The sequence below is a fragment of the Exophiala bonariae genome (genome assembly GCF_035927105.1).
Source record: "Exophiala bonariae strain CCFEE 5792 chromosome Unknown scaffold_9, whole genome shotgun sequence".
NCBI classification, from domain to species: Eukaryota; Fungi; Ascomycota; class Eurotiomycetes; order Chaetothyriales; family Herpotrichiellaceae; genus Exophiala; species Exophiala bonariae.
This window is the reverse complement of record NW_027042484.1, coordinates 401,783-413,775: the sequence shown is the minus strand read 5'-3', so window position 1 is coordinate 413,775 and position 11,993 is coordinate 401,783. Positions and strand designations below refer to the sequence as shown.

At 48.7% G+C, this 11,993-nt stretch overlaps 3 protein-coding genes across 3 annotated transcripts; 2 read left to right on the top strand and 1 right to left on the bottom strand.

Annotated features, from left to right (window-relative positions):
* Positions 1-713: 713 nt before the first annotated feature.
* LTR84_012979 (uncharacterized protein) lies at positions 714-2,398 on the top strand (the record flags this gene model as incomplete). Its single annotated transcript, XM_064856484.1, has 5 exons — positions 714-776; positions 826-1,021; positions 1,071-1,554; positions 1,608-1,897; positions 1,956-2,398. 5 exons carry the CDS (start codon positions 714-716, stop codon positions 2,396-2,398), a joined length of 1,476 nt encoding a protein of 491 aa, XP_064707660.1.
* A 1,595-nt stretch (positions 2,399-3,993) lies between these two features.
* LTR84_012978 (uncharacterized protein) lies at positions 3,994-5,431 on the top strand (the record flags this gene model as incomplete). Its single annotated transcript, XM_064856483.1, has 4 exons — positions 3,994-4,361; positions 4,429-4,535; positions 4,599-4,695; positions 4,762-5,431. 4 exons carry the CDS (start codon positions 3,994-3,996, stop codon positions 5,429-5,431), a joined length of 1,242 nt encoding a protein of 413 aa, XP_064707659.1.
* Positions 5,432-6,980: 1,549 nt separating this feature from the next.
* LTR84_012977 (uncharacterized protein) lies at positions 6,981-10,106 on the bottom strand (the record flags this gene model as incomplete). The annotated part of the gene is made up of 1 exon (XM_064856482.1): positions 6,981-10,106. One exon carries the CDS (start codon positions 10,104-10,106, stop codon positions 6,981-6,983), a length of 3,126 nt encoding a protein of 1,041 aa, XP_064707658.1.
* Between the last annotated feature and the right edge of the window lie 1,887 nt (positions 10,107-11,993).

The following is an 11,993-nucleotide window of genomic DNA, read 5'->3' as shown; positions in this document are numbered from 1 at the left end:
TTCGGCAGTTATCGAAAATCCCATCTTTATCGAGTCTTTCCACCAGCCATGCAAACACCTCTTCGCAGTTACTCTGACCAGATGACCCATCCGGTGAGTGCCCGTGTCGTGGCGAAGAGTTAGTATGTGATACTAGTCTAAGCGGACCATTCCTGCCCAGCAATCTTGGGTATTCTCCGCATTTCCCCCTGTGGGTCTGTCTTTACCCCAACTCCATGATCCATCTAACAGGGATATCCTGCACCGTGCAGACTATCAAGCTAGTCCTACGTAGGCTATGATCGGTTATCCATTAAAGCTGGCTGGTTGGTCGTGTTTTGTGAGAGAATGTGGTGGGCTCCTTGTATGTTGTGAAATATCTTTGGCTCTTCAGAAGTTCTTTCCCTATAGATCTTGTTCTTCACAGGATCGTTTCAAGCTCAGGGAAATCTGTCTCTCAGAAATCAGCAGCTATGGTGTCGGCCCCTATCTCTGCCAATCCTCTCAAACTCGATGTTCGAAGTCATTCCAAATGTATAACCATCTGCATAATTGCGACTTTATCGACCTTTCAATATGGTATGTCCAGTTTCGTTCGCGAGCTTGTCGAAGATCCGAAAAGAGCTGATTTGGAGATAATAGGCCTTGACTATGCTTTAGTGGGAGGCTTTCTATCGTGAGTTCCACTATAGGCACCAGTCTCTTGACTACCAGTGCTAATCGTCATCTTCAGCATGCCAGGCTTCCTCGAAGTCTTTGGGTATTATTCAGAAGACCTAGGAAGATGGAACATCGATGTGAGTGTTGAATCGTGAGGATCACGACAACCGACTGATCCATATGTAGCCCACCGTACAACAATTGATCTCGTCGCTGATGACCATCGGAACATTTGTTTCCTCGTTGATGGTCGGCCCTTTCAGTGCAAAATTCGGTAGAAGGCATGGTCTCTGGGCAGCGACCTTCCTCAACTACGTTGCCACGTCTATTCAACTTGGCACCACAAGCAAAGCCGCCCTCTATGTCTCTCGTCTTATTCTGGGTTTGTGGTTCCAGAACTTCGCATCGCTTCAGTTCTGACAGTCACACAGGCATCTCTGTTGGATGGTTCTTGACCTTCGCGCAGCTCTATGTCCACGAGGCTGCGCCCGCACACTTGCGAGGTATCGTTTTCGCCGTCTATCAGAGCATGCTGTCAATTGGCTCTATTGTTGGAGCAACAGTCGACTACGGTACCCACTCCATCAAAGGTAGACAGGCTTACCAGATCCCGCTGGCTATATTCTTCGTGGCCCCAACTCTGCAAGCCATCTTGATGTTCTTCTTTGCCCCAGAATCCCCCAGATGGCTCATGGTGCAGCGCAGAGAACAGGATGCCGAGGCTTCTTTACGTCGCCTGAGAGGCTCCAAAATTGACGAACTTGAGTTTCAGGCAGAATTCAATGAGATCCGCCAGTCGACTCGTGAACAATTGGAGCAGAACAAGAAATATCTTTTCTTGGAAATGTGGCGCGGAACCAATCTTCGTCGTACTCTACTCTCGATCGCGGTGGTGTGCTTTCATGCTGCTAATGGGTACGTGGTATCAATAGATGGCTATCAATACTCGGCTAACAGAAACTCTACAGGTCGAGCTGGATCAATATCTACACCACATATTTCTTACAAATTGCTGGAGTCAAAAAACCTTTCGAATACTCCGTTCTCGTCACATGCACTGGTTTGCTCGGCGTAATCTTCAGCTTCTTCTTTGTCCGCCTTGTCGATCGACGAACTGTAATGCTCATCGGTGTTACTGCGTGCGGGATCTGTCAACTTATCCCTGCGATCGCATGGACGAAGGATCCTGGCTCAGAGAATACAGGAAGAGTGGTTGTTGGCTTTATTGCTCTATTTACCTTCTTCTACGTCGCTTACGGTATGTGTTTTGACCCTGAGAACCATTACCAAGGGAAAAACCACTGATACAGAAATAGCACCGTATGCATGGCTCCTAGGTGGCGAATACGTGAACAATCAAATGCGAGCGTTCACATTTGGCTTCGCCACGGCACTCAATTTCCTCGGCAATTGGATGGGCACCTTCACAGCACCATACTTCATCAACCCTGCCAAGCTCGCCTGGGGCCCTCAGTACGGCTACATATGGTTCGGCTCCAACATGATCGTCGCCGTCTTCACGTGGTTCTTCTTACCTGAGACGCGCGATCGAACCCTCGAGGAGATCCATGAGATGTTCGAGGCCAAATTACCTGCGCGAGCTTTCAAGAACTACGTCTGTGTTGGCGTTGAAGGTTATGCGGCCGAGGCAATGGGCAAAGATCTACATATGCGCAAGGAAGCTGGTGCGGCTGCGCATGTCGAAGAGTTGACCGAGCAGAAGACTACGCAGGCAGATTTGAACCAGAGTAAGGTGTGAAATACTGGGTGGAGCAAAAGGTCGACCAGTCCCTGGGTTGGCGAAGGGAGCATGTACGACGGCTGGCTCTGGCGGAAGGCTAAGGATTTAGATGAGCAGATAGTTCATAACGGACAGGCAAGAGGCAATGAGGGAAGAAGTCATATTCTGAATGTCTGGGCAAAGCACAATGTGAAGCAGTACTACCGAAATAACAGTCAGATCAGTTCAGAGAAGTCTCTTTTCTCTCTTCTCAAAGATCTCTGTTTGGTCTACCTAGTTTAATCACATAATATATTCCATAGACATGTCCTCGAAATCACAAGCAACTCCCATCGGTGAAAAGGATCCCCGTTATGACGGGATTAGGGCGTTGTCTTTCTGGGCACTTCTGCATTACAGTTCTGATGCCAGCCTTGCGAGTCGAGGCAAGCCGAGGTAAGGTCTCGGTAAAGAAGAAGCCAATTTCGCCCTTTCTCGGTATATGGGTTCGTTGTTGTCTGGGTGTCTGTGTGACTGTGGACTGTTTTCTAACTGCCGTTACCCATGTACTCACAAATCTTGTTAGTCTTCCGAGAACTTCAACGCATCTTCCGGTCCCGTTTTCTGCCAACTTCCAGAGATTTGATCCTGAGCACAACCACGGATCCGGAAACCGCAGTCTGCATGATAAGGGGCAGCGTGGGAGGGATCTGGTCAAGCGGCAAGGCTGAGACGCTAAGGGAGAAACTAAGTTTCGTCGTGTAAAATCCCCATTTCCGGAACGCCTCCATCCAGCCAACGAAGTTGCGGGTTTATCATATTAGGCATTTTCCCCCAATACAAGCCATTTAGTCTCGTTTTCCCCAAATTTATCTTGATGTTCTAAGATTTAGTGGCTGTCAACTAAGCTCATCCTTTCCTCTCAAGATCAACGCTTGTCTGTACCGTCCCGCCAAGGTGCTCTTGAGTCCGATTCTCCGTCGACTAGATATCCGGCAGTTGTTTTAAGTCATTTAATTCGTCCATCCGGCAGCGTCGTGCCGGATGAGAATGTCTGTCTGTGATGACTCTTCCAGCTTTGCTATCAGGATACAGGATTTGCTACGGTGCTACTTGCATACCTCTCAGAAGTTCAATAGCCCTTCACGTTTCGCAGGTTCTATGCCTCGCGGAGATTGCCCACTTTGCATATTTCGGAAAGTCAACTGCCAGCCCTGCCACATGTCGTTTTCCAGCGTTCGTACTTGGTAGTTCGGTGACATTGCCGATCGCTTCTTCTCAATGATGCATCCAGAGAGGTACCTCCAATCCGTGCTGACACTCTCCATGGGGAAAGCGCAGCCCCCGCCCCAGACAGCAGACAGGTTCCCCACCATCAAAGCCTAACAGTGGGAAACCCTCTCCGCAATTGTGGCTGCTATGTAGTGCGTAGATGGTTGATATAGCCCCACGTCGCAAACCGTTGCTTGACTTGTCTTTTACTGACACTGTGACTGATTTACTGAAGTGTGTATCCAAGCAAATAAATCCTGACGCAGGAGGAAGATTTTCTCAAGGAAAGGGTAACGACAAAAGACAACACCTCGCCCGATAGTGAAGATTACAATATCGCAAAGACACATATATCCGACAAGATGGGATCAGTCTCGGCACTAAAACTGCGAAGCCAGCGTCTCACAAACTCCGGATCAATCGACCACCTAGAATATGTCGACTCGTCACCAATAATCGGCCGTGAATATCCTACAGCCAAGCTGAAGGATATGCTCAATGCGTCGAATTCTGAGGAACAACTCCGTGACTTGGCCATAACGATCTGTGAACGAGGCGTTGTGTTCTTCAGAGCACCACAGGATGACCTCACCATTGATGAGCAGAAGAAGATCACCGAGTTGTTGGGAAGTTTGACCACGAGACCAAAGGACCACACTTTGGCCATTCATCCACTTTTCAATGATCCTAATAACATTCCCATGGCGGATGGGACGACGGATAAGAATATGTGAGTTTAATCATCATTGCCTTATGGAGCGATTTGGACGTTAGCGGTCTGACGCCTATCGTTCAAGTTATGTTATCAATTCGGAAGCGATGAAGAAGTTATACAAGACGATGAAGAATCGTCCGGATGCCAGCTCCGAGCCTAGAGATCTCAGTCGAGAGTGGCATTCTGACGGTGAGTCTTTTTGCCCTCGATGGGTGTGATGAGAGGGGTAAGCTGATATAGTTCTCGTGACAGCGCTATTCGAAGAATGTCCAGCCGACTTCAGCTTCCTCCGAATGCAAGACACACCTCCGGCTGGAGGCGACACACTCTGGGTCTCTGGCTATGAAATGTAAGAACCCCCGGAGAACCTCTCTACCACCGCAACTGGACCCACTGACAATTACCCCCTGGATAGCTACGACCGCATGTCCCCACCAATGCAACGCTTCCTCGAGAGCCTGACAGCCGAATGCGCCCAGCCAGTATTCCGCTCCGCCGTCGAGGCTGGCGGATACGAACTCGTCTCCCCACGAGGCTCGCCCCTGAACGCCGGCGATAAATTTGCGCCGCACCACCCCGTTGTCCGCACGCACCCAGTCACAGGCTGGAAATCGGTGTTCGCGGGTGTCGGTTTGCATGTGTCGCGCATTGATGACGTCTATGGCTACGAAGACCAGATGATCCGCGAGTATGTTATGCGTCTGATCACGAGGAATCACGATTGCATCGCCCGCATGCATTGGACTAAGCAGGCTTGTGCGATCTGGAGCAATGCTTGTACATTGCATGCTGCTACTGTAAGTGGACTTCGTGCTTTTTGTTCGCCTCTGATCCCCCTTGTCCACGACTCGTTGATTTGGGTTCAAATCCACATTTCTCCCGAGTTGGACACAGCTTCCTTCCTTGATCCCAAATTACACATCCCATATTTCGAAGGTCAACATCTAACTCTTGAATTACAGCCCGACACACATCTCGTCGACGGAATCCGAACCGGGGTCCGCGCTTCGGGCGTTGGAGAGAAACCATATCTAGATCCTGCGTCGACAGGCCGGAGGGAAGGGCTCGGGCTACCCAGATTCTGATTTACCCCATTCCAGTAATTAGTTAGTTTACTCAAGCTCTCAATTCCAACAACCCCCTTAAATATGTTGCACCTGTTGAACTTCCATTATCAGGTTCTTCTCAATTCTTTCTCATGCCAAGTAAAACCTGACTTACTACCTTGGGACTACTATATGACTCTACACCATAATGCTCGTCATGTGGGAGCCCAATCACCACTTTTGTCTCTTACACTTAATCTGCCAAACCAATTCTCCCGAGTAGTCCTGGATCCTTCCGACCACCATATCCCTCCAGAACGTCTTTCTGCACTATGTACTTACAACGATTGGCTTGATATGTCTTGACTAAGAGGGTTTAGTGTGAGCTTCATATAGCTACCCGGCCTTGAAATTTGCGGCCTGTTTGCCACTTCCAGATTGTGCGAGAAATGGCAGAGTCTCGCAGTGATGCTGTTGTCCTGCTTTTGCTAGAACTGGCAGAGGCCAAAGGAGTGGCAAGCACGCACCGACAAAACCAGGGCCCAAGAGTTCGCTGTCAGCGCAACCGGTACGCACGGGATGAACGCTCAGTCTGCCAGATATCGTATAATCATGATCTGGTATAGGCACCGTACCAATAATGCCCCGGTGCGCATAATGTCTATCCAAACGGAGGATTTAGTTCTCCTATTTTGCTCACACCTGTGAGCTCGCGAGTATAAATATCCATAATCTTTGCTATGTGCCGTCTGCAAATTTCCCAAACTTCAACTCCAAACGAATTTTCTCGACACCAACACCACGTCAATTTGATCAATACACTCAGAAATCTCCAAGCAAGAGGCCAGAGCGATAGAAGTCTATCGCGCGAACAGCTACATTGCATGAACCACCAAGAGTCCCCAAGGAGCCACAAGATGTCTAGTCACACAAAACAGAAGACCTCCACAAGAAAAGCAACATCAGAAACTTCTTCCATGCACATGAATTTGTCTGCGAAGAGTAGCCAGTAAGCCAATCCTACCTAACAATCCAAACGAAACTCCAGAAAGACATGGTACTAATGTGGGTATCGTGCTAAAGAGAACCCCGGGGGAAACCGAGGATAGAGACAGGCAACAAGGAGGTGATGCATCGCTTCATCGAGGAGAGAGACCATGTCCTTGATAGATTGTATGAGGGAAGTGGGGACCAGCGCAAGGCGGTGTTAGGTGCAGACTTCCACAATGCGGGTTTGAGGAAAAGGACTGAGGGATACGTCAATGTGATTGAGCGGAGACCCTGTCGGATATGAGAAATTTTGGCCAAGTGCTGGCGGTGACTTTGCTCAATATTGCAAAATGATTTGCTTCGGTGATTTTAGAGAATGAAAGTGTCGACTTCATATCGGACTGTTATTTCAATCTGGAAACATAGTGCCAAAAATCTTCGAGTCTGTGAGAATATCAAGGCGCGTGGCAATCCCACAAGTACCAGTCACCCTTTTTCGGGCACTAAATCAATCGTAGCCCAGGTGTATATAGCTGGCTCCTGAACGCTAGGGTCTTGAAGAACTTTTGAGCATTCCTCTCACTTCACTCCCTGCCTCTCAATACCGCGGAGTGTTTGAAACTCCCCCATGCCCGGTATACTGTTCTGGAGAGTATGAAGCAACATCCTCTTGGTCACCTTCCTCGTCAAGCCTGAATGGAGACGATGCAGAATTTGGAGGCTCGCCTGGGTCGAATGGACCGAGCTCAGACAAACCAGCATTGTCCAGGTTCCGCTGGAGGATGTCCAGGGCACTTGAATCTGAGGCTGCCGGCTGATATTGAGAGGTGGCCGAGGTATGAGACATCCCTAGGTCGGAGGCCATGTTTGAAACGGCATAACTCGACTGTGTGGAGGTATTTTGATTTCTGATTGCATGCAATGTGTTTGTTCCCCCTTGCCCAATGCTGTTCATGATCGGCCCATGCGAGTTACTTGATCCATACATGTCGAATGGGATCGGATTGGTTTGCTGGTTCGAACTGCTAAACCCATTTTCCATGACCGGATAGTAGCCGCTCCATGGATTATGATATGTCATGGTATTGTCGGGAAGGAATGGCTGCACGGTGGTGTATCCCGGCTGAGGCTGATAGGACCAGGGAGAATATGGTAGAGATTGCTGCTGTGGTAGATTAGGGTTGTAAAACGGTGTTTGAGACTGAGCGAGAATGGGATACACTGGGTTCGCTTGATTGATTGGGAGTGATGGTCGAGGAGGGTAAGACTCGATCGATAGAGGAGGTCCATGGTGTCCCCTTGACGAGATCGAGTGCACTGGGAGCTGTCGATAGCCGCATCTCGGAGTGTCGAGGCTAGATTGTGAGACGTAGGTATCCGAGTGCCGTTCTCCATCGCTGCTCGGGTCCGCATGTGTCATACTCTGCGTAGAGACATGTTCCAATAATCTTGGTTGCGGCAGACTGAGGCCACTCGACGCCGAGGCTGGGACTGCATTTCGCCGCTGCAGGTATCTCTCGCTGAAGGAATCAGGAAGGTCGCGAAATGCCTTCAAAATCGTTGTCTCAGCTACCTCGTCGGTCCTACCAATTACCTCCCTAATACTTTGTCTTAGCGAAGAATTGTGTAGTATATCTTGGCGTATGAAGTTTTCGAAGCCCTGCAAGTTCTCGGAGATATCAGCAGCTCCTGAATTGTTTAAACCCTCCTTGATTTCATCATAATCCTTGAAGAGGATGTGGCAGATACGGTTCCAGAAACCATCTGACCCCAATTTTTCCTCACTTCCCCTTTTCCGAGCGTGAAGGAGGTTGTGTTGCTCTAGGTCATAGCCATCTTCGTAATTTCGTGTCATATTCAATGGACATGGTTCTTTCTGCTGTGAATGCTCCTTCAATTCAGTGTCATTGGGGAAGATTCTTTTGCATCTCATACAAATTGATTTGTAGTGAACTCTCTTAAGGTGCTCCAATACGTGATGAAGTCTGCCCTTCTTGAACGTGGATTTTCTGCAGGCGCGATGTTTCCGCTTGTCGCGAAGGTAGTAAGGGCATAGGCGCTCGGCATCATCGTCCGCCTTGTCTTCTGGGAGATTTGTAGAGCGCCTAGGACGCTTCGAATGATCCTCGTCATCATCATCTTCTTCCTCTTGCTGATCAGACTCATCACGATTTGTCCTTTTCCGACTGTTGATCGATGAAGGGTGATGAGTGGGTTTGATATTTTGATTCGAACATGCAGCGGAGGCTTTGTCGGGCTGGGTTGGACGTTCAACGAAAGCGGATCCTGCGAAATCTCGGAAACAGAGTAGCATTCGGTTGAGCCACATCCGATCCCTATCATATTGATTGCCGGCTCCGTGATTTTGTGGTACCGGTGCCAGCGTCGGCAGAGAGACACCGGCTCCCTTTTTCAGGAGCATGAAAACGACATCGTGCTGCTTCGTCGCGATCGCTATCTCCAGCGGAGTCAAGCCCGTCTTGATGTCACCATATTTCAGGCAAGCATTTGCGTCCAACAGCTGAGATATGACATTAACATGTTTGTGAACGATCGCCAAAGAAAGCGCTGTAAGTCCACGATGGCGATCCATTCCATCGGGGTGAGCTCCGGCTTTGAGCAGAGCTGAGGTAACAGTTGTATCTCCATAAGCGACTGCTAGTGCTAGCGGCGTCATGCCATTTGAGGTATCATTGACATCCGCAGAAGCTTGAATGAGGTATTCAAGTGACTGAATCTTGCCTTCAGTCATCGGTGACAGTGCGACCCAATGCAAGATAGAGTTACCATAGACTGTATCCTTTGCGTGGACATTTGCACCTCGACTCAAAAGATAATTGACAACCGACCAGTGACCCATGGAAGCCGCGATATGGAGTGCAGTTCTGCCAGAACAAGTGCGCGTGTCGATATCAAGATTATACTCATGCTTCCCACGATTTGACATAACTGCTCGGAGAGGTTTATCGAGTCCGCAGTAAGCCGCGTAGTGCAGAAAAGTTGAGTACTTCTCTGTCATTGTACCGAAATTGAGATGTATAATGGAAGAAGCAAGACCAACAAGATTCATCTCTGCATCTGTAGGCCAGGGGAAATAGCGGAGAAACTCATCGTCGCTGATAGAGCCAGAATTAGCAGCTTTGGCGTGTGCTGCCCAGTAGCTTGTTGCATATTCGAGAAATGGATACTGTGCTAATATGGCTGAGGGGAATTCTTGTGCTGTTCGAACTGTCGCCACATTTGAAAGCATATATTGCAGACAAGTGCGGGCCATCTCAAGATGCACCATACTCCTTCCTCTGGAAATCTCAGACAATGGGACACTGAGTTCTTTCATTCTGCTTTGAAGGAGAGGATCCCTGACCGATTCATTGGCAAGACGAATTGTAGAGCCCCGATGGCTGTAAAAAATTCTTAGTAAACCCCCTGTCGACTTGCTTAGACGTTCAGCAAGGCCTAAAGATTGAGCTGGCATCTTGGAGGCTGCCACTGGTTCAGAGATTGTGGTACATCTTATCCATGAAAACGCAGTCTCCATTTCCAGTGAAGAGATAGGACGTACGGCTAGTGCAACCCAGGAAAGTGTCTGAGCTGCATTGGGAATAGACTGCAACATATCGTCATATCTTTCGTTCAATTCTGTCGCCAACATTTTGTGGATTCCTCCTGAAGTCGTCGGAAGATTGAAGAGCTGTTCTGGGGTGTGGTCGCGACCTTTAGACATGAGATTGAGTAGCAAAAGTATCAGCAACATCCAGAGAAAGTTATACTCTGTCTTTTCCTGAATCCCATCGAGTAAGACTTGGATATCTTGCCAGTCATTCTTCAACGATGGGAAGTGTGTGAGTTCATGCTGAATAAAAGTTGAAGCGGTATGTCGATTCTCAGAATCCAAGTCAAATGTTGTATGCTCGTGACTAAACGGTACAGACCATCCCCGAGAAGTAACAAGAAACTTCATAGAGAATGACTGCTCTCCTTTGCCCAGGCTCTGGCACAAGTCGATAACATCAGTGAATTCAGCGCGACTGCATTCGTCCAATCCGTCGACAAGGAGGAAGACCTGCGACCAAGCCTGGAGTTCATGGTGCAAGTGTTGCCGGAGGATTTCCCTACAAGACCGAAAGCCATTAGGCCAATTGAGCTTCAGAGATTGTATCTCTTGCTCTACACCTGAGGTACATGCGTCGATAGGCTTGACCGACAACTGTTGAAGCAAAGAGACAAGTAAGCGTGTAGTTGCGTGGTCGAGATGATGCGGTCTTCCATCAAAAAAGTAATGAAGAACAATTGCCGAATTCACATCAAAAAACCTTTTTTCAAGACTGTGAACGAGATATTTCGTTAGGGTCGATTTTCCAGATCCCGGTTTTCCTTGTATCCAAAAGGTGGTTCGATCGCTCTCGGTTAACCAGGAGTTGAATTTCGTCTCTTGAAATATCCAGGAACACGTGTCAGCGTAGGCCGGTGTGAGCCTTGAGCACGAGCAGCTTTCAAGTCCTGTGTCATGTTGACGCGTATAGCCTAAATCGTGAAGGGTGGTGTCGCAGGTTATGTCACGTGCAAGGGTGGGTATTTTGGTGTTGTGCTGTTGCTTTGGTTCTATCGCTATCAGTCTTCTCAGTTCGCGGACGAGGATAATGTAAGCCGGTTGTGTGGGTATTTCGAATGAAGCTAGGTGCTATTGATAGTCAGTCTAGCTCTATCTAAATGGTCCGAACACGTACTTTGTGGTCCACATCCAACGGGATAGAGACAAATGGTTCCAAAATACAATCCGACTCGCCCACGACCTAGATGCTTGTCAGTGACGTGAGTGAGTGTAGATCAGCCTCGCGTACCAAAGATCCATTGAGGGTTCTAGTCTCGTAAAAAGAAACAACCCGTAGCTGAGGAAGAGACCACCTCAGGATACTTCGAAATCTGATCTCTAACTTTTCGAGCTTATGGGCGTAGGCTTTCGAGGATGGGGCTTGGCTCGAAGAGAAGTCGGAAGTAGATAAACTGGACAGCCTGGTGAGAAACTCTCCCGCGGCTTGGGTTGTTTGCGGATGCGGTGTCCCTAGAAAGACAACTCCTGCAAGGCATGAAACGATAGGATGAGCCGAGGACGTTTCGCAAGCTCGCACAAGTGCATTCTTGACTAAAAGTCCACCCAAACTGAGCCCGATGAGAACCAAGGGACGGTCGGCCTGCAAGATAGTGATGAGTATTGAATCATACGCATGAGCTAAGACTACCAATAACAACATCAGATCAGAATTCTGTAGCTGAGACTTACGCTTGATGTAGCTTCCCTCCAAGTTTCTAATGCTTCGAGCAGTTTCTCGCCTTCATCTCCTATGGTGGAAGCAGCCAAGCTGCCAGGCGTTAGATCGTGGTCGTAGATCAAACATCTAGCCTGTGGTATATGAACTGGAAGGTGCTGAAAAAGATTAGGTGGTGCTAAACGCCCGATTTTGTCTTGATTCGCAGAAACGCTAGCACCCCCGATAAGGATGATGTCAATGGCTGCTGCCGAACCCCCTCGGCCATTGATAGCCTCGTATTGAAGACGCAACCTGTGCTTAACTCCAGAGTTTGGCGACAACATGGCGAGCGCTCACGTCAA